The sequence below is a fragment of the Mus caroli genome, unplaced genomic scaffold, assembly GCF_978045245.1.
Source record: "Mus caroli unplaced genomic scaffold, Mus_caroli_1 scaffold_11, whole genome shotgun sequence".
Taxonomy (NCBI): domain Eukaryota; kingdom Metazoa; phylum Chordata; class Mammalia; order Rodentia; family Muridae; genus Mus; species Mus caroli.
In genome coordinates this window covers 98,351,186-98,369,304 of record NW_028227266.1, presented here as the reverse complement: position 1 = coordinate 98,369,304, position 18,119 = coordinate 98,351,186, and the positions used below count along the sequence as shown (strand labels likewise).

Sequence of the window (18,119 nt, the reverse complement as noted above, 5' to 3'; positions counted from 1 at the left end):
ATGGTGGCTCTGCCTTTAATCCTTGTATTCCAGAAATAAGCAAGCAGATTCCTGGCCAGTGTGGTCAGCATGGTCTATAAAGTGAATTAGGACAGCTGGGGCTAGCCGGGCGTGGTGGCACACGCCTCTAATCCCAGCACTTGGGAGGCAGAGGCAGGCGGATCTCTGACCCTGGTCTACAGAGTGAGTTCCAGGACAGCCAGGGCTACACAGAGAAATCCTGTCTTGAAAAACAAAACAAACAAAAGAATTTGACAGCTGGGGCTGATGCACGGAGAAACCCTGTCCCATAAAACCAAGAAAGAAAAAGAAAGAAAGACAAAGCCACATGGAGAAATGTCTCAGAAAAGACGATCTAATCAAGGTTATACAATTTTATAAGTCAGACTCTACTCTTTTTGCGTCTGTTCTGTTTGTTCCTTCCAATTTTCCTTTCCTTTCCTTTCCTTTCCTTTCCTTTCCTTTCCTTTTTCTCTTCTTTTCTTTGGAGACAGATTTTTTTTTTGTATCTCTGACTGGCCTGGAACTATGTAGATCAGACTGGCCTGAACCTCTCAGCAATCTGCCCGCTTTTACAAGGTGCCCAGTCTGGGATTAAAGGTGTAATCAACCATTCATGGCTATCTGCACATTTAAAACAGAGGCACAACATCCTAGGAACAAAGACACCAAAATTAATTTCTAAATAAAGCAAGACATGTAAGCAGATGCAGGGTGATGTAAAGATTCTGGAATGACATCAGTGACTAAATTCGATGAAGCCGGAGAGGCACTGCTGCTTAGGTGGGATTGGTCCCCTCCACCCTGGTTCCTGAGTAATAAATTAGGATCCTGCTGGGCAGTGGTAGCGTATGCTTTTAAACCCAGCACTAGGGAAGCAGAGGCAGGTGGATTTGAGTTCGAGACCAGCCTAGTCTACACAGTGAGTTCCAGGACAGCCAGGGCTATACAGAGAAACCCTGTCTCGAAAAACGGAAATAAATAAATAATAGGATCCCACCATGGGAGGAAGAAGGTAGACGCATCTAAGAAAAGAAGAGTGGCAAGCCAGCATTTTATTTTCCTGATGGTTCACAAATGTATAGCGAAAATAAAACTGTACTTGTTTTTAAAGAAAATTAAATGAAAAAGCCTTGTGCCCACAATGATTTAGGGGTAGTTTCTTCAAGTTTACCAGGAAGACATAATTTTTTTTTGATGTTTAAATTGACAAAGAAGGTTGAAAAGATAAAAAATGGTTTCCACTAGCTTCTAACATTGTCTTTCTGCATTTGAATTTTGAAATGTCAAAACAATGACTTGACAGTATTGTTAAATCTAACTTCCAACCCTCATTCATATATATATGGCCTTGAACTCCTAGGCTCAATCTCCTCCACAATTTACCAAGTAGCTGGGATTACAACCAGCAAGCCCCTAGTAGTGGGCTTTCATTTTTAACTTATACAAATTACTTCCTTCTAGATTCTTTACATAGAATTTTTTTTCATTTTGTGTATATATTCCTTTAGAACCATGCCTCAAAACATTAGATATCCCTTGGCTACTGGTACAAAATGCCAGATTATTATAAAACCCATCTCAGCAAGATTTTCAAATATAAGCTAGATGAGCTTTAATTTCCTCTAAAGACCTGGGGTACAGGAATGTGCCAACACCAGCACAGCAACTCCTTCCTTCCTCTGGTCATGAAAGGAGCAGGCATGCTGGCTCATTCCAGTTTTCACTGTTTCCTGGAAGGAGACACCACAATGGTGCCTGTGCCTACATTTGGTCTCTACTACCTGAGCCCAAACCCAGGGAAGCAGGTGTCATGTAACACACACACACACACACACACACACACACACACACTGAAGGTGTCCCCCTTAAGCTATGTAGTTTGACTCTTTCTCCCTGGGAAAGACAGTTTCTCCCACTCTCAGCATTTCTTAGTTGCTTTAGGGTGTCTAGGTTTGAGGGATTTTCCCCATGGGACTTTCCTCTTTCATGTTAGCATGTCCATTGGCTTTTTCTTTGTTTGTTTGTTTGGTTGGTTGGTTTTAGGTTTTGGGTTTTATTGAGACAAGGTTCCCTTGTGTAGCCATGGCTGTCCTGGAATTTGATCTGTAGATCAAGGTGGCCTTCAACTCGCAGAGACCTGCACTCCTTTGCCTCAGGAGTGCTGGAATCAAAGGGGTGTGCCACCATGGACCAGCAGCACATCCACTGATGTCATCCGTGTTTGCTCCTTGTTTTGTCAGCCATGTCAACGAGACTTCATGAGTCTCACATTTCTAGGAAACACGGCCTCATTGTAAAATTTCTCTGGCTCTTCCAATCTTTCCGACTCTTCTTCTGTGGTGACTCCTGAGCCTTAGATGCAGTAGTTCATTTTACTTTTTGCATGTGTGTTGTCTGTCTGTCTGTCTGACCATCTGTCTCTCTGTCTCTGTCTGTCTCTGTCTCTGTCTCTGTGTATGTGAATGCTATGATTCATGTGTGACAATCAGAAGACAATTGGTGAGAATTGGTTCTCTTGTTCTTTATTTTTTTTAATGGAACTCAAGTTGTTGGCTTGATGAAAAGCGCTTTTACTTTCTGAGCCATCTCACTAGCCTAAATTCTACTTTTAAAAGTACAACTATATCTGTGATAGGTATTCTCGGTTGTCAACTTGACTTCATCTGGAATTAACTAAAACTCAAAAGTGGAGGTGAGGGATTTCTGCTTAATTTGAAGTGGGAAGATCTACTTCTAATCCAGATCTTTGAGGTAGGAAGAGACAGCTTTTTTTTTTTTTAAGATTTATTTATCATTATATGTAAGTACGCTGTAGCTGTCATCAGATACACCAGAAAAGGGCATCAGATCTCATTACAGATGGTTGTGAGCCATCATGTGGCTGCTGGGATTTGAACTCTGGACCTCTGGAAGAGCAGTCAGCTCTCTTAACTGCTGAGCCATCTCTCCAGCCCAAGAGAAAGTTTTTATGTAGATATTTTGAGCTGGGAAAGCCCACCTTTAATCTGGGCCACACTTTCTGCTGAAAGCCTATATAACAGGGGCATGAAGGAAGGAAGCTTTTGCTCTTTGCTTGCTTGCTCTTACCTCAATAGCAAGTCCATCCCTTCCTGACATTAGAGCCGACTTTTTTGAGATTCTGGTATATACTGAAGACCAGCTGAGACAACCGAGCTCATGGGCTGAACAACTACTAGATTCTTGGACTTTCCATTCATAACCAGCCATTGTTGGATTAGCTGAACCAAAGACTGTGAGTCATTCCAATAGATCCCCTTTCTATATAGAGAGAAATTCTGTAAGTTCTGCTACTCCAGAGAACCCTGACAATACAGCTATACAATGTGGGAGTTCTATATAAATATTACAGACTTTTCAGATTTATCCCTGGCTACTTACATCCTACCCTATATTTCTATTTTTCTTCATTAAACTCTTTATTATTGTGTTTGACACACAAGCTAGATATCTGAAAGGAGGGACTCTCAATTGAGAAGATGCCTCCACAGGATCCAGCTATAAGGAAGTTTCTCAATCAGTGATCAGTGGGGGAGGGTTCAGCCTATTGTAGGTGGTTTCATCCCTGTGCTGGTGGTCCTGGGTTCTACAGGGAGCAGGCTGAGCAAGCCATGGAAGCAAGCCAGTAACCAGCACCCCTCCATTTTCCCCTGCATCAGCTCCTGCCTCTCAGTTCCTGCCCTGTTTTGAGTTTCTATCCTGACTTCCTTCAGTGATGAAAAGTGATATGGACGTGTAAGCCAAATAAACCCTTTTCTCCTCAAGTTGCTTTGGTCATGGTGTTTCATTGTAGCAATAGAAACCCTAACTAACTATGACAATTATCATTTTTTTAGGAGTTCTGGAGCATTGTCCTTTGGGCCTAACATGGCCCTTGCTGTCTTACAACTACCATAGCTTTAGTTATCCACAGCAGACCCTCAACAAAAGTGTGCCCACTGACCTTCCCTTATGGAGGGGAGAGAGGGCTCAAGAAGTGCTCAAGACAGTGCAGAAGTGTCTCACAAGGCTGGTCCATGAGTAAATAGAACCAGTTAACAAGTGTTAAGAGAGCCGGGCATGGTGGTGCACGCCTTTAATCCCAGCCCTCAGGAGGCAGAGGCAGGCAGATTTCTGAATTTGAGGCCAGCCTGGTCTACAAAGTGAGTTCCAGGACAGCCAGGGCTACACAGAGAAACCCTGTCTCGAAAAACCAAACCAAACTAAATCAAACCAAAAAAAAAAAAAAAAAAAAGTGTTAAGAGTGTTGTGGGTAAACTGTCCTCTGAGCCAAGCACCTGACATCTGGGCATTATTCTGTGCCAGCTTGCAGTAGATCATCCCAGCTGGGATGTTGAGGTCTCTCTCTCTCTCTCTCTCTCTCTCTCTCTCTCTCTCTCTCTCTCTCTCTCCTCTCTCTCTCTCTCCCTCTCTCTCTCTCTCTCTCTCTCTCTCTCCTCTCTCTCTCTCTCTCTCCTCTCTCTCTCTCTCTCTCTCTCTCTCTCTCTCTCTCTCTCCTCTCTCTCTCTCTCTCTCTCTCTCTCACACACACACACACACACACACACACACACACACACACACACGGGGATGGGCACAGAGAGAGGCAGTCAGAAAGACAGAAAGTTAATTGCCCAAGGGAAATCCTCAACTAATACAATGGTGGACACATGTTCCAGCCTCAAGATGGATAATCCAACATGGTGTTCTATTTATTTCTCAGAGGCCCTTGAAGAATATAGAATGATCTCAATAGCAGACTCTTGTATTGATTTTGTTCCACCCACCTCCTTTTAGATTCACCAATCATGTTCCCTGGAAGCACTTCCCAAATAACCTGCCTATACTTCTATCTTGTCCCAGGCTGAAACAAAGCAAAAAGTGGTTATTCAACAAACATTGACTACATGCCTATGGTAGGCATTAAGATTAAAAATAAAAAACCAAGATGATAAAATTTTTGTAGTCTCCTTGAAAGGAATAGTATAAAGTTACTTTTTCCAAACCTCTATAATCAACACACACACATATACAAACACACATATATAGAGCAATATATTGTTAGAGATATTATGTTACAGGAACACACTGATGCCTGAAGTTAAGGAATCATGAAGCAGGCTGGGGAGATATTTCAAAATGTAAAACCTCTTGCCACTAAACCTGATGATTTGACTCTGATCCTTGGACCTCTAAGATGAAACGAGAGAACCTGCTTCCTAAGCTGTCCTCTGGCCAGCACATGTGTGAATCCACACACACACACACACACACATACACACACACACACGAATCCCCCCCACAAAATAAATAAATAAATAAATAAATAAATAAATAAATAAATAAATGTAAAATCATTTTAAAGAAAATATATGGACTTGGGAGAGTCACCCAGTTCCTCCTTGAGGGAGGGGTTTCCTAGAAGTGTATTGCCCGAGTTTCTGGGTGAGGTATAGCTCACACATATAGAGACTATTGTACAATTGTCAATGCTTTTGTGTGCTATATACAATTACAATCTGCCTGGTTGTAGCAGGCATACTAGGACGCGATTTTAGGTGTTACATGGATGGACAGATGAACATTTAAATGTTTGTATTTATGAATGGTAATATGTACTAGAATAAAAAAGAATACAACACATTTGATTTCACAGACTATGATTTAGGACAAGGCTAACAATCTTAAATGGGCTCAGTCTGGCTTTAAATAAAATTATTGAATGAGTAATAATTCCTGGGTAAAGACTAGGAAAGACTGTAGTTACAGAGCTTAGGATATACTGTTACAGCACCAGGGTTCTCTTAAACTTCCAGGCTTCCAGAAGTGCAACACTTTGTAAGAGACTTATAAGCAAGGGTGATAAGTGATACAATAAATGTAGTCATTAAAGTACAGGAGGAAATGAGAAACAATGGGAGAGATATGCTTTTACTTCAAGAGCACTGGGAGGTGAGTGGAGGTGAGGTAACAACCTGAATTAGGGATGGCTTTACTTTCAGAGTATTTTAGTAGGAAACATTCAGATAGTTTAATTCTCCATCCCCCATTTGACCTAGAGGCTGGAAATAGAAAATTCTCACACACAGACAACGTAAGGTTTTCCACATTCCAGGCATTTTTGTTGTTGTTGTTGTTTATTGGGTCATTTATTCTCATTAGTCCTTATTTTACAGTCGGGAGAAGTGAATTAAATATAAAGAGGCTAAGAACCTGTCCAAAATATTGGCGCTAACGAAAGCAGCTAGGATTAAATCCAGGCGTCCTGGCTGTGGAGAACCCGTTCTTACCAATATATCAGAGTAAGTGGGTCGGGCACGCAATGCTAAATGAAGCAGGTCATAGTTGACTGTTGAAGCGTGAGGCGATTTTCATTGCAGGCAGAAGACCTAGTTTTGAGACCAGTTTCTCTAGCTTTAAGAGGGAGAGAATACTGAAACTAGGGAATGGTGTAGAGTGAGATAATGAATGTGAAAGTGAACTTCAGACTCCGTAGATAGTAACTCCACCTACTAGCGGTTAGGAAAGAGAACCTGTAAACTGAAATTTAAGAGTGCGGACAGCTCGTCAAGCCAGGGTGAGGCTCCGCCCCCCATCCGCGGAAGGTGGGGCAGGCAGGCTTCTGCGCATGCGGAGGCCGCTGCCCGCGCCCACCTCTGACCCCAGCCGAGAGTAGCTGCTGTTTCTGAGAGGACGATTCGTAAGCCGGGGTCCGGCGCGGTTTCCCAATCCCTCGCCCTTCTGCCCGGCCCCTTCGGTGCTCGAGCGACGCCTGGGGCGCGGTCTGTTCTGGGCAGCTTGCCTGGGCTTTCTACAGAGGCTCCGGCTGCAGGTCACATAGGTGGCTGTCGAAAGTGCCGGCCGCGCGCCGGCGCCGGCAGCAGCCGGGTGGGAAGGCTCAAGATGGCGTGCCTGTTGGAGACCCCAATCCGCATGAGCGTCCTCTCGGTGAGTGACCCGCCCGGCGCGGGGCAACCCCGGTCCTGCCCACAGCATTACCCCGGCGCCCTGAGCCTCCCGAGCACCACCTCCTGCGGTGGCCTCAGCTGGGATGCACGCGACCCGGGCCGAGTCGGAGGCGTCTCCTACTCGAGAGCTCCCACCGGTGCGGGTTCCCAGGACGGCGGCCGGCGGGGAGGTCGGGCTCCAGGCAGCCGGCCCATGGGCGCGGCTTGGGTTTGGCAGAGCCTTCTCCGGTCTTCCTCCCCGCGCTGTTGCTTTTCCGGATCGAGCTCGCTGCCTGCGAGGGTTCAGGACAGGCCTGGAACCTAGAGTCCACTTCGCTCTCCCGGGCTGTGGCTAGAAGAGGTGCGAACTCTTAAGCTGCCACAGCACAGAGCTGCCAGACCAGGGCTATGCATCTTCTGTCAAGTCCCTAGCACCGAGGCACCTGCCAGCGCCGCTTGCTTCTTGGCAATGGACGTTTTCACATCAGCTGCAACTCGCGCTATTGTGTGTGGTTATTTAAACCGCTTTGCTGAGCTCTGCTGTTGAGATCCGGGCTCCGAGACTAGAGAAACTATGTTTCTAATGTCCGGTGTTTGATTTTTCTTTGGGGAGAGCAAAACATTTTAGGAGGAACCAAAAAGTCGGAATGAAAAAGAATAGGTTTCCCCAGTATTTGAAAGAAGGGAACATATTGATATACCTAGAAGAAATGTCAGGGTTTTTTTTTTTTTCTTCATCTTAAATTAAAAAGAAACAACAAAAACAAAGCAAAGAAGGTGACTTTCACCTTCCGCTATAATGTCCTTAAAACAAACAAACAAACAAACAAAAACAAAAAACAGGACCAGGAATGAAATGAACAAGAATGAGTGTTGCTGGGAGATAACTCTGGGAAGTTTGACCACAGATTTTAGCAGTTGGACTCCAAATAGAGCCTACCAATGATTCAGTTGTTGGAAGTAAAGAAATAGGCGGGCAAAGAATCATCTTTTAGACCTGTGGAGACTTACCAAAATGGCAGTTGGATTATAGATGGCTTGTCAGATTCCCTATAGTCTTACAACTCCAACCGGTTTCTTTCCTCTTCCCTGACCTCTCACACAAACACACTTTTGTGTTCAAAGGCACTAGGTACATCACTCCAGTCAGGGTTGGTTAGAGCCATGCTGGCTACCCAAAAAGACAGAAGTCACTATACAGTGCAAAATGCAATTTTGGAAGACGGTCAACAAATCTAGCCCCAGATCCATTTTACTAAACTGTTTACTTAAACTGCAACTAGAGAAGTACTTTCTGTCCAATTACTGATCACATTAGCTCATTATTTCACTTTATATTGTCCATGAATGTTTTGTGGGAGAATAAACGGATGACTTCTCTCTTTGCATTCAAAGGAGAAAAGGATGTATCATAACTGCTCAATTTCTTTCTGATTGTGTCATTTAGGTTGCAGTTATCCTATAGTTCACGCGCGCGCGCACGCACACACACACACACACACACACACACATTCTTTCTGATTGTGTCATTTAGGTTGCAGTTATCCTATAGTTCACGCGCGCGTGCGCACACACACACACACACACACAGGTGATCAATCCCAGACCTTTGAGCACGCTTGAAAAATGCTGCTCTGGCCTCACGTGTGGTTTCTTTGCCTTCTGTATATTATCAGCCTGTATGGTGGATATAGTTGAAAACTTCATTTGTCTCACACTCCCAATAAATGATTATGTTCTGTTTATTTCACTCAAAAACTTGTTGAAGAATATTTTCCGTTTTGAGTTAGAATTTTCTTTAGCATCTGGGAGCAGAAACTAACTCTAAAGTCTTGTTTTCTAATTCTTCCACCTGAGGGCCTTAGGAATAGGCAGAGCTTTAGACACATGATTTAAAATGTCTGAACTTGGTGATTTTCCCGGTTTAAAGGAAGGGTTCTAACTTTTAACCAGCTAGCCAAAGCACTACTTTTATATCAGTTATTAGTTAGAAGTTATTGGAAGTTGAGGAGATGGCTCAGTAGGTAAATCGCTTGCTTCACAGCAGGAGGACTTGAGTTAGGATCCCATTACCTACATAAAAAGCTGTGTGTGGCAGTGCATGTCTGTAATGTGGTCATTGGGAGGTAGATCATGGAGGGTTTCCGGCCAGTTTGTCTAGTCAGAACAGGGAACTTCAGGTTCAGTGAGAGACCTTGTTTCAGAAAGTAAGATAGAAACAGGAAGGTGCCAGACCTTGACCTCTGACACATAGTTGGTTGAATCCCTCTAATAAGCTACTTACTGTGTCCTAGTGAAGCATAAAGCCTTGTATTGTGTACTTTAGCAATGCAAGGGCATCAGAAATGCTCTGAAGGAGTTCATAGTTCTGATCACACTAGAGTGTGATAGCTGTAAGTTGACTAATGGGAAGTCAAACTGTTTTAAATGATTTCCATCTATAGTCCATTATACTTTCTTCCTGAGAGACCTCCTCAACTGCTTGCTTAACCTTAACTACACGCATCTACATTATCATCTTGACTTCCCGCCTACATCTAGTCTCAGATCTTTGCGTGGATGTCATCCATGGCATCTAACAAAGCATGTTCTTTTTCCTAAGAGGACTTACTCATGACTTTCCAGTTCAGTTCTGTCTTTCACTTATCATTCTGTTAAACTTCCCTGAATCATCTTTGGCTCTTCTTTCACTCATACTTCTGTATAATAAGTTGTTAAGCTGCTGCTGCTGCTGCTGCTGTTTCTTCTTCTTCTTCTTCTTCTTCTTCTTCTTCTTCTTCTTCTTCTTCTTCTTCTTCTTCTTCTTCTTCTTCTGTGATAAATACAAGGCACTTAGTAAATGCTTAATTGAACTCTTGGAGGAGGTGGACAGACTCAGCTCTGTTTGTACCATGGCCATTCCTGTTTCATTTCATCCCTTCAACATAATTCTTGAGACTTTTAATTGTTTTGTATTAATTGTATTTTTTTGAAGTATAGGTTTCCTGAAAGTTGCAGAGAGGGCATGTGTATAACAAACTCGGGTTCCCTGCATTGGTTACATTTTACATAGTTACAGAACCAGGAAATTGGTATAGTGTGGATATTTTTGTCTGCTGTTAAGATACAAAAGTATCCATCACCATGAGGATTTCCTTCATGCTATTTCTTTAAAGACATATTCCCAGCCCCATCCTTAATTTCTGGTGGCAACTACTTATCTCTTTTCCCTTTCAGTACTTTTGTAAGTTGTCTGCGTTGTTCCATGAATGGAAACATACACTATGTGACCCACTGGGAGTAGCTTTTGTCACTCATCATGCTTTGGAGAGTCTTCAAAATTATTGCATGTATCTATAGTTTTGTTTCTTCTTTTTGCAACATAGAATTCCATGAATGGATGTCCCAGCATTTGTTTATAATCAGTCATCTGTTGAACATTTTTGTTTCTGCCTTTTAGCTGTGGACCTACTGTGAACAGTCACTGACAGGTTCTTTTTATGGATATGCTTGAAAGAAAAGCCTAAAATGTAATTACTAAAACTATTGTTTTACATATGTAAATGTATATTTAGTTTGTAAAGAAACCGTTGAACTCTTCTGATTACCATTTTATATTCATTAGTACTGTAGATTTCATTTCTCTCAGTCCTTGTCAACATTACTGCTAGTCTTCATCTTAGATTCTCTAATAGCTGTGTACGGATACTGTATCATCCTTTTAATTTGTATTGATTTTCTTAATGAAGAGCAATGTTGAAGTCTTTTCATGGAATAAGGGGAAATGTTTGTGTCTTTTTATACTCACCCTCTAATTGAACTGCTTGCTCTTTGATTATTGAATTTATATGAATTTATATATTTATCAGGTAGTTATTTACAAGTATTTTATGAACCTTGGGGCTGGTACCTCTCTCCAAAAAGAACTTTGATCTCTACCTCATGCCTTACACAAGAAGGAACTCAAGGGGGATCAGAGCTTTTATTGTTCATTTCTTGACAGTTGTGTTCTATTGGTCTTCCTGTTGCTGCTTATTGATTTGTTCTCTTGTGCGGGCAGTTAGCCGTAATTAGAAAACTCGGCGAAGTTAAACCCGGCTGGCCTCTAAGCACAAATTTGCCTTCCTTTGGTTTTAGTTTAAATATAAGAGTGAAGTTTGTTCATCGTGTTTTAGAAGTTTGACGTTTGTTTATAAACCACCAGTAAGGGCATGGTTTGTGAGGCGTGGTCCTAAAGTAACAATATCATGTTTGGACTTGAATCTGAGGAATTTTAACTTTTTTGTCCAGAGTATGTCAGTGAGCTCTCCCACAAAATGAACTTTGGCCGCTGTTAGGGCTCCAAAGCTAGGCTAACTGTACAGTCAAGCTAGAAAAATACTTGAGGGTCTCTGCATAGGCAAAAGTGGAAAAACAGATGAGCGGTGGTTCGTGAGACTGCCATTGTTACGGGCAGGTAGATCCAGAGAGAAACCAGAAAACCTTTACCACTGTTAGACGAGACAGCAGACGTGAGTAAGCACCATGGAGAGCTCCTCCACCGCCGGCAGGGCCGGTTCTGCCTCTGAGAATGGGAAGCAGTGAGGCGGCTGGCCTGTGCACATTGTACTTACACAACTCTGTGTTGTGAAAGACCACACTCAGGATCCTGAAGTCACTGCACTATTTGAATAATTTATTGTATGGTGCAAAGCAACGGCTACTGTGTCTAAGTAGCTCCCTTTTTTTAATGCCAAGATTGAGAAGTAGGCATTTGCTGTATTTTAGAGGATTTTCTTGGCTATCTTATCATTGGAGACTTGTGAATAATGTCAGCCAACCTAGAAAGTATCTCTAGCTCTGTGATACTCACAGCCCTTTTGTTCCGTTTCTGTTTGCTTTGGGCTGCACATTATGCTGTTTTGCACCATAGGTCTCATTAACTTGTTCACTCCATCTAGGGGCATCTCATAATGCCTCCACTGAAGAATAAATGTATTACTTTTTAAAATAGGGCACAGGAGCATTCATGGTCAAATAGACCTATATGGCTCTTTGTGACTTGTACTAGACTTGTATGTACATCCTAGGGATTGATTTTAGAAGAATGAATGTTATTTGCTCTTGGTTCTTGTGAGCACTAAAGCTGTTGTGAACAGTGAGTACCAGGGCCATGAAAATACATTACTAGGTTAAACACTTACTACAAATGATGAACTGTAAGGTGCTCCACATATCCCCTTTAACTGCACTCGCTTTTCTATTACGAAAAAGTTTTGTTGTATATGAATATAAAGTGAGGGAATATTTTACCTGGAAAAAAGCAGACAGTCTTTAATTCTATCCTTGTCATCTTTTATTGGGGAAAAACTGAGAGCCGGGTATATTAACTTTCCCACTGTGGTATGCTGAATGTTCAGTTCAGTTCTACAAATTCCTACATTTTAAAATACAAAATTGGAGGGAAGAAGTACCTGCTCCTAAACTGACTGTGGTAGTTGAATCCCTGGGACTGACTCCTGCAAGTTGTCTCTGACCTCACACATTTACTGTTCCTGTGTGTACCATGCTATATGTATGTGCCCCCATGTTTACTGTTCCTGTGTGTACCCTGGTATATGTATGTGCCCCCATGTTTACTGTTCCTGTGTGTACCCTGGTATATGTATGTGCCCCCATGTTTACTGTTCCTGTGTGTACCCTGGTATATGTATGTATGTGCCCCATGTTTAAATTTAAAGCAGATCACATTTTAGAGGTTTCAGTTGTCAGAGTATGGCACCTTACAGATGGTGCCCAACTCAACAGTCAGATGTCATTTAGAAACTGTCTCTTACTTGAAGTTGTACAGAAGTGGGCTTTTGATTAATCTGGAAAGGAAGGATGTTGTGAAACTTTAGAAATACAAAGAATAATCCTAGGAGGAAAAAACTAAGGTGAAAAAATAACTGCAGATGTATTATATGAAGTATCTATAAAAGAAATATGAATCTGGTTGGGTCCTACCAGAGCCGGAAAAGCATAAAACAAGACACGAAGCCTTACATTTAAGTAGTGTGGGGCAATTTTTTTTCCTTTTTTTTCTCATTTTGGAAGCAAGTTGGAATTTTGAAATAGTGAGAACAAGGTTGCTGTCTATATGTGAAAGGTCTATCTTTGTTAATAATGTCTTAATTTTCTTTTCTTTTTGTATTGTTTCAAAAGAGGCTAATTTTTTTTCCTCTCAAAATTAGGGAAGACTTACTTAGCATTTAGTTTTGTCTGGTAGTGGGATTAACTCTTGAGCAGAGAAACACTTATTTTTCCATAAATCTCCAAGTGTCAGTGAGGGAATGTTAAGAGTTTGTGTCTTTTATGTTTTTAGAAGAATACATCTCACACCTGGAGGGAAGCATGCGATTTGAAATTAAGCATAGCTTAGTAAAGCGAGACTCTCAGTATTGGTTGGTTTCCAGTATTCTTGAGTATAGGACTCCTAGGGACAAACATGAGCACAGTAAGTGTCCATAGCTTTAAAATGAACAATAGGGAATATTTGACTGGTTTCAATAGAATTTATTTATTTGATATTTCAGAATATTGACATAGTAACAAAAGGAAGTTAGTTGATTTGTTTGTTTGTTTGTTTGTTTGTTTTTCGAGACAGGGTTTCTCTGTATAGCCCTGGCTGTCCTGAAACTCACTTTGTAGACCAGGCTGGCCTCGAACTCAGAAATCTGCCTGTCTCTGCCTCCTGAGTGCTGGGATTAAAGGTGTGCGCCACCAGGCCCAGCAGAAGTTAGTTGATTTTGTTGTTGTTTTTCTCAGATATTTTTGGGGACACTGGAAACCCAGATTTCCATTTTCTACTGTTTTTGGTGATCAGTCCTTTTCTGAGGTTTCCTGTTAGATTGAGTGGATCATCACAAGCCACTAACAGTTTCCAGCCTAACTAAACTCACTCACTCGTAGTGGTAGATATTTACAAATTAATACTTTTGTCTGTTCCAAAGTGAAAATGTTAACTGTACTCGTACTTATGTATAACGTTTTAAAAGTTGGCATAATACCCTTGCTCTATTAATGGAAGCATAAAACTAATTCAAATCATATAAATGTGTAAATATGCAGGTATATTTACATAAACAAATTAATGATATGTTTCCAGATGTGCATATTGGCTACTCTTGTTGTGACAGACACACTATAGAGTGATAAAGACTCTAAGGTTGCTTAAATGGAATCATAAGTGATTTTTATATAGCCTCTTCAGTGTCTGAACTTTTGGTAAAAGGTCCAAACAAGACAAAGTATAACCATTATTTTATAAAGGAGCTGCATTCTTGGAAAACTGATTGTGCATTAAGATAACACAAAATATATTTTAGGTTTGTATGTAGGATGGAATTTGATTCTAAGGTCACATAATTAAGACTTTCTTGTTTTTGCTTAATCTTGGTACATGGATAGTATGCAGTTGTGGGATGTGGGGGTGGGCCTGTCATCTCATGGCATACACTATTTTTAGTCTTTGTCTATTAAATGCCAGATGTGTGATTTTCACAGGCTTATAAAATACAGCCTAAGGAGTAGTCCTGTCTCTATTCTAGAGCTACTCTTTTAAATCTTGTGAGTCATTTGTTTGTTTGTTTGTTTGCTTGCTTGCTTGCTTGCTTGGGATTGTTTGTTTGTTTTGTGCAGGAGTAGTTATTCCTTTTGGTTTTGGTTTTGATTTGCAAACAGTCGTAGTGTGCAGCTCTGGTTGGCCTGGAGTTCACTGTGTATCCAGTGTGGCCTTAAGATCACAGAAATCTGAGCCAGGCAGTGGTGGCACACGCTTTTAATCCCAGCACTTGGGAGGCAGAGGCAGGTGGATTTCTGAGTTCGAGGCCAGCCTGATCTATAGAGTAAGTTCCAGGACAGCCAGGGCCACACAGAGAAACCCTGTCTCAAAAAACCAAAAAAAAAAAAAAATTACAGAAATCTTCCTCTTGCTGCTTCCCAAGTTCTGGCATTACAGATGTGCCATCACACCCAGCATCTGTTCGTTTTGTATTGATAGTCTCACTTGCCACATTACACTTGTATTTTTCTTGCTTGTGCTAAGACTACATTGAAGGTGGGAGAGCCTGTTTTATCTCACTCTCCCCAGCAGCTAGCATACCTGGGAAATTCATGGGAGGGATGAATTTTAACCTGCAGTAGGTTTAAAATCAAATCTCTTCAGAGTTCAGATACCTGGTTTTTAATTAGTATTTTTGTATCTTTCTACAAACTTGACTTCCTCTGACGTCATAAATATTGTAAACAATTCAAAGTTTCTGTTGGTTTTCTAATTGTTATTAAAATTTGCTTAGCTGTCATTGGTTTAGACTTTCATTTCTAGAACTATGAATTAGTCCAGCTACTGTGGAAATGAGTATGAAGGTCCTCAAAGAATTAAAAATAGAACTACTATATGATCCACCTACACCACTCCTGAGCCAAGGAGTCAAAGCTGGCTTCCCTGCATAGCCATGTTGTGTCACTTCACTGTTTACAGCTGCCAAATTACAGAGCCAGGCTACGGACACATTGACAGCTGCATGGGTAAAGACAGTGTAGAATATATGTGCATATGTATGCAGTGAGTTTTTGTTGTTGTTGTTCAGCCATAAAGAACAAAACCTGTTATTTGCAGGAAGATGGGTGTAACTGCAGATCATTCTGCCAAGTGAGATAAGTCAGACTTACAAAGAAAGAAAAAAAAAAAAAAACCAAACCTGAAATTAGAAGGGAACCGTTACAAGCAGGAAAAGGAGAAGTAGGTATAAGAGAAGATAATAGAGATGGTGGCTAGATCTAGGTATGTGCACAGGAAAGTGTCATGAGACTCATTTCGGCATAGTTATACCTCGGTAATGGCAAAGAAGTGATGAAATAGAACACTGTTAATAGCTTACTAACTTTTCATTCTCTAGGAAACTAATAGTTTAGTTTATTTAGCTCTACACTCAAGTTTGACATTTGTCTATTTCTTTTTTTTTCTTTTTCTTTTTTATTTATATGAGCACACTGTAGCTGTCTTCAGACACACCAGAAGAGGGCATCAGATCCATTTACAGATAGTTATGAGCCACCATGTGGTTGCTGGGAAATGAACTCAGGACCTCTGGAAGAGCAGTCAGTGCTCTTAACCACTGAACCATCTCTCCAGCCCAACTTCTCTATTTCTTAGTTGCCTCTATTCATGGCAAGTCTGGACTTTAGCAAACTATCATTCCAGACCTTTCCTGAAGAATTTTAGCAATTGATTTTTAAGAGCAAATGGCTTAAATTCATCCTACTCGTGGGTGATTTAAGAGGTGCAGTTAGAGTTTGTTCTGGTTTGCCTGTTTAGAACCTCTGACTAGTTTTCTGAGATGCCTAGGAAATATTCTCCTCTCTTCTTTGTTGCTTCTAAAGAAATGTAAAAATTAGGTGATATACAACCCAGGTTGTCTTCAGTACTCTTGGTTTTTGTGTGTTCTTAGCTAATTATTAATAATCCATTTTTTAACCTAAAGTCATTCTGATTTAAATGATACATTCAGTGGCCCAATGTCTACTTTTGTATGTGTGTTAAAAATGTGCCAAAAAAGCTGGAGAGATGGGTCAGTGGTTAAGACTGTTCTTCCAGAGGTCCCGGGTTCATTTTCAGCAACCACATGGTGTCTCACAACCATCTGTAATGGGATTCAATGACCTCTTCTGGTGTCCCTGAAGACAGCTACAGTGTACTCACATATAATAAATAAGTAAGTCTTTTAAAAGTATTTATTAAAAAATTGCCAAAATTTACCTACTTAAAAACAATGTTGGGGGACTGGAGAGACGGCTCAGTGGTTAAGATCACTGACTGCTCTTCCAGAGGTCCTGAGTTCAAATCCCAGCAACCACATGGTGGCTCACAACCATCTGTAATTTGATCAGATGCCTTCTTCTGGTGTGTCTGAAGACAGCTACAGTGTACTCACAAACATAAAATAAATAATTCTTAAAACAGCAACACCGACAACAACAAAAACTATGTTGGTATTTCACTGTTTCTGAATGTCAGGAAACAGGCAAACCAATTGCACCTCTTAAATCACCCATGAGCAGATGAAGTTAGCTGATACTCGTACTTCTGGCCCAAGTCTAGAAGTTGCAGTCAGTGTCAGTAGGTGCCTTAGTCTCATCTGAACGCTGATTTTAGGAAGAATGGTTTTCAACTCATTCCTGAGATTGTTGGCAGAACTTAGTTGTGGGTCTTGTGGGCCTTTCCATAGGGTAGTTCACAATCACAATTAGCTTCAGACAGAAAGAAAGGAGACTGTGACAAGAGAACCTTCTTGAATGGCCTCCCATTTTGCCTGCTACATTTCATTTACCAGACGGAGGTTTCTGTCCAGTGCTCACTTGAGGGAAGAGACTGCACCAGGGCATGGCTATCAGCAGTGGGGCTCAGAGGAGGCCATCCAGGAAACACGGTGCATATAGTAACCCCCATGAAAGAAAAGGTGCACCACCCAATACTCTCTACAACAGAGCACAACCTGTAGCTTGTCTTTTTGTTTTCCTGAAATACAGAACTTGCTTTGAGCTTTGCCCTCTTCTCTCTGTACCTGTTTGATACACAGGATGTAGTCAGTAATATATTTCTTTTTCAGAAAAATACTTATTTGTTTTATGTATATGAATACACTACTGCTGTCTTCAGACACACCAGAAGAGGGCATCAGATCCCATTACAGATGGTTGTGAGCCACCATGTGGAGGCAGGACCTTTCAAAGAACAGTCAGTGCTTTTAACCACTGAGCCATCTCTCCAGCCCCCAATAATAAACTTCTTAACATTACTCTAATTTACAAATTTGATATTTGCAATTTTTCTGCTGAAAGAGTTCATTTTTACATAATTTTAGAGAAGTGCTATTCAACAAAAACATAATATACTTTAATAAATAAATTTGTGATAGCTTTATTGACGCCTTGAATATGTAGTATGAATTCACAGCCAGGTTTTGAGGGCATGTCTGTTTTAAGCCCCTTGTCAAAAGGCACAGACTTTGTAGCTCTGACCCTAGCTCACTTTGCTGTCTTTCATTATCATGAACTGTACCCTGAGTTTAGCTGGCTGTTTTGCATTCCTTTTTTGGTTGGGAAAAAGGAAGAATAACTGTATCTTTTTGAGCTACTACTGAAAGCTACAAAAAATAACTCGGATGTCATTGA

General features: G+C 41.2%; 1 protein-coding gene across 4 annotated transcripts in view; it reads left to right on the top strand.

Moving 5' to 3' along the window:
- The first annotated feature begins 6,647 nt into the window (after positions 1–6,647).
- Armc8 (armadillo repeat containing 8) overlaps positions 6,648–18,119 on the top strand; it is an 89,664-nt gene continuing 78,192 nt past the window's right edge. For 2 of the 4 annotated variants that reach the window (XM_021171191.3, XM_021171189.3), the window contains exon 1: positions 6,652–6,948. In XM_021171191.3, the coding sequence (XP_021026850.1) occupies positions 6,904–6,948 (45 nt within the window). In that variant the 5' untranslated portion in view covers positions 6,652–6,903. Of the gene's footprint in view, positions 6,949–18,119 lie in introns of all 4 variants that reach the window. The other 2 variants (XM_029481164.2, XM_021171190.3) reach the window with 2 other exon arrangements.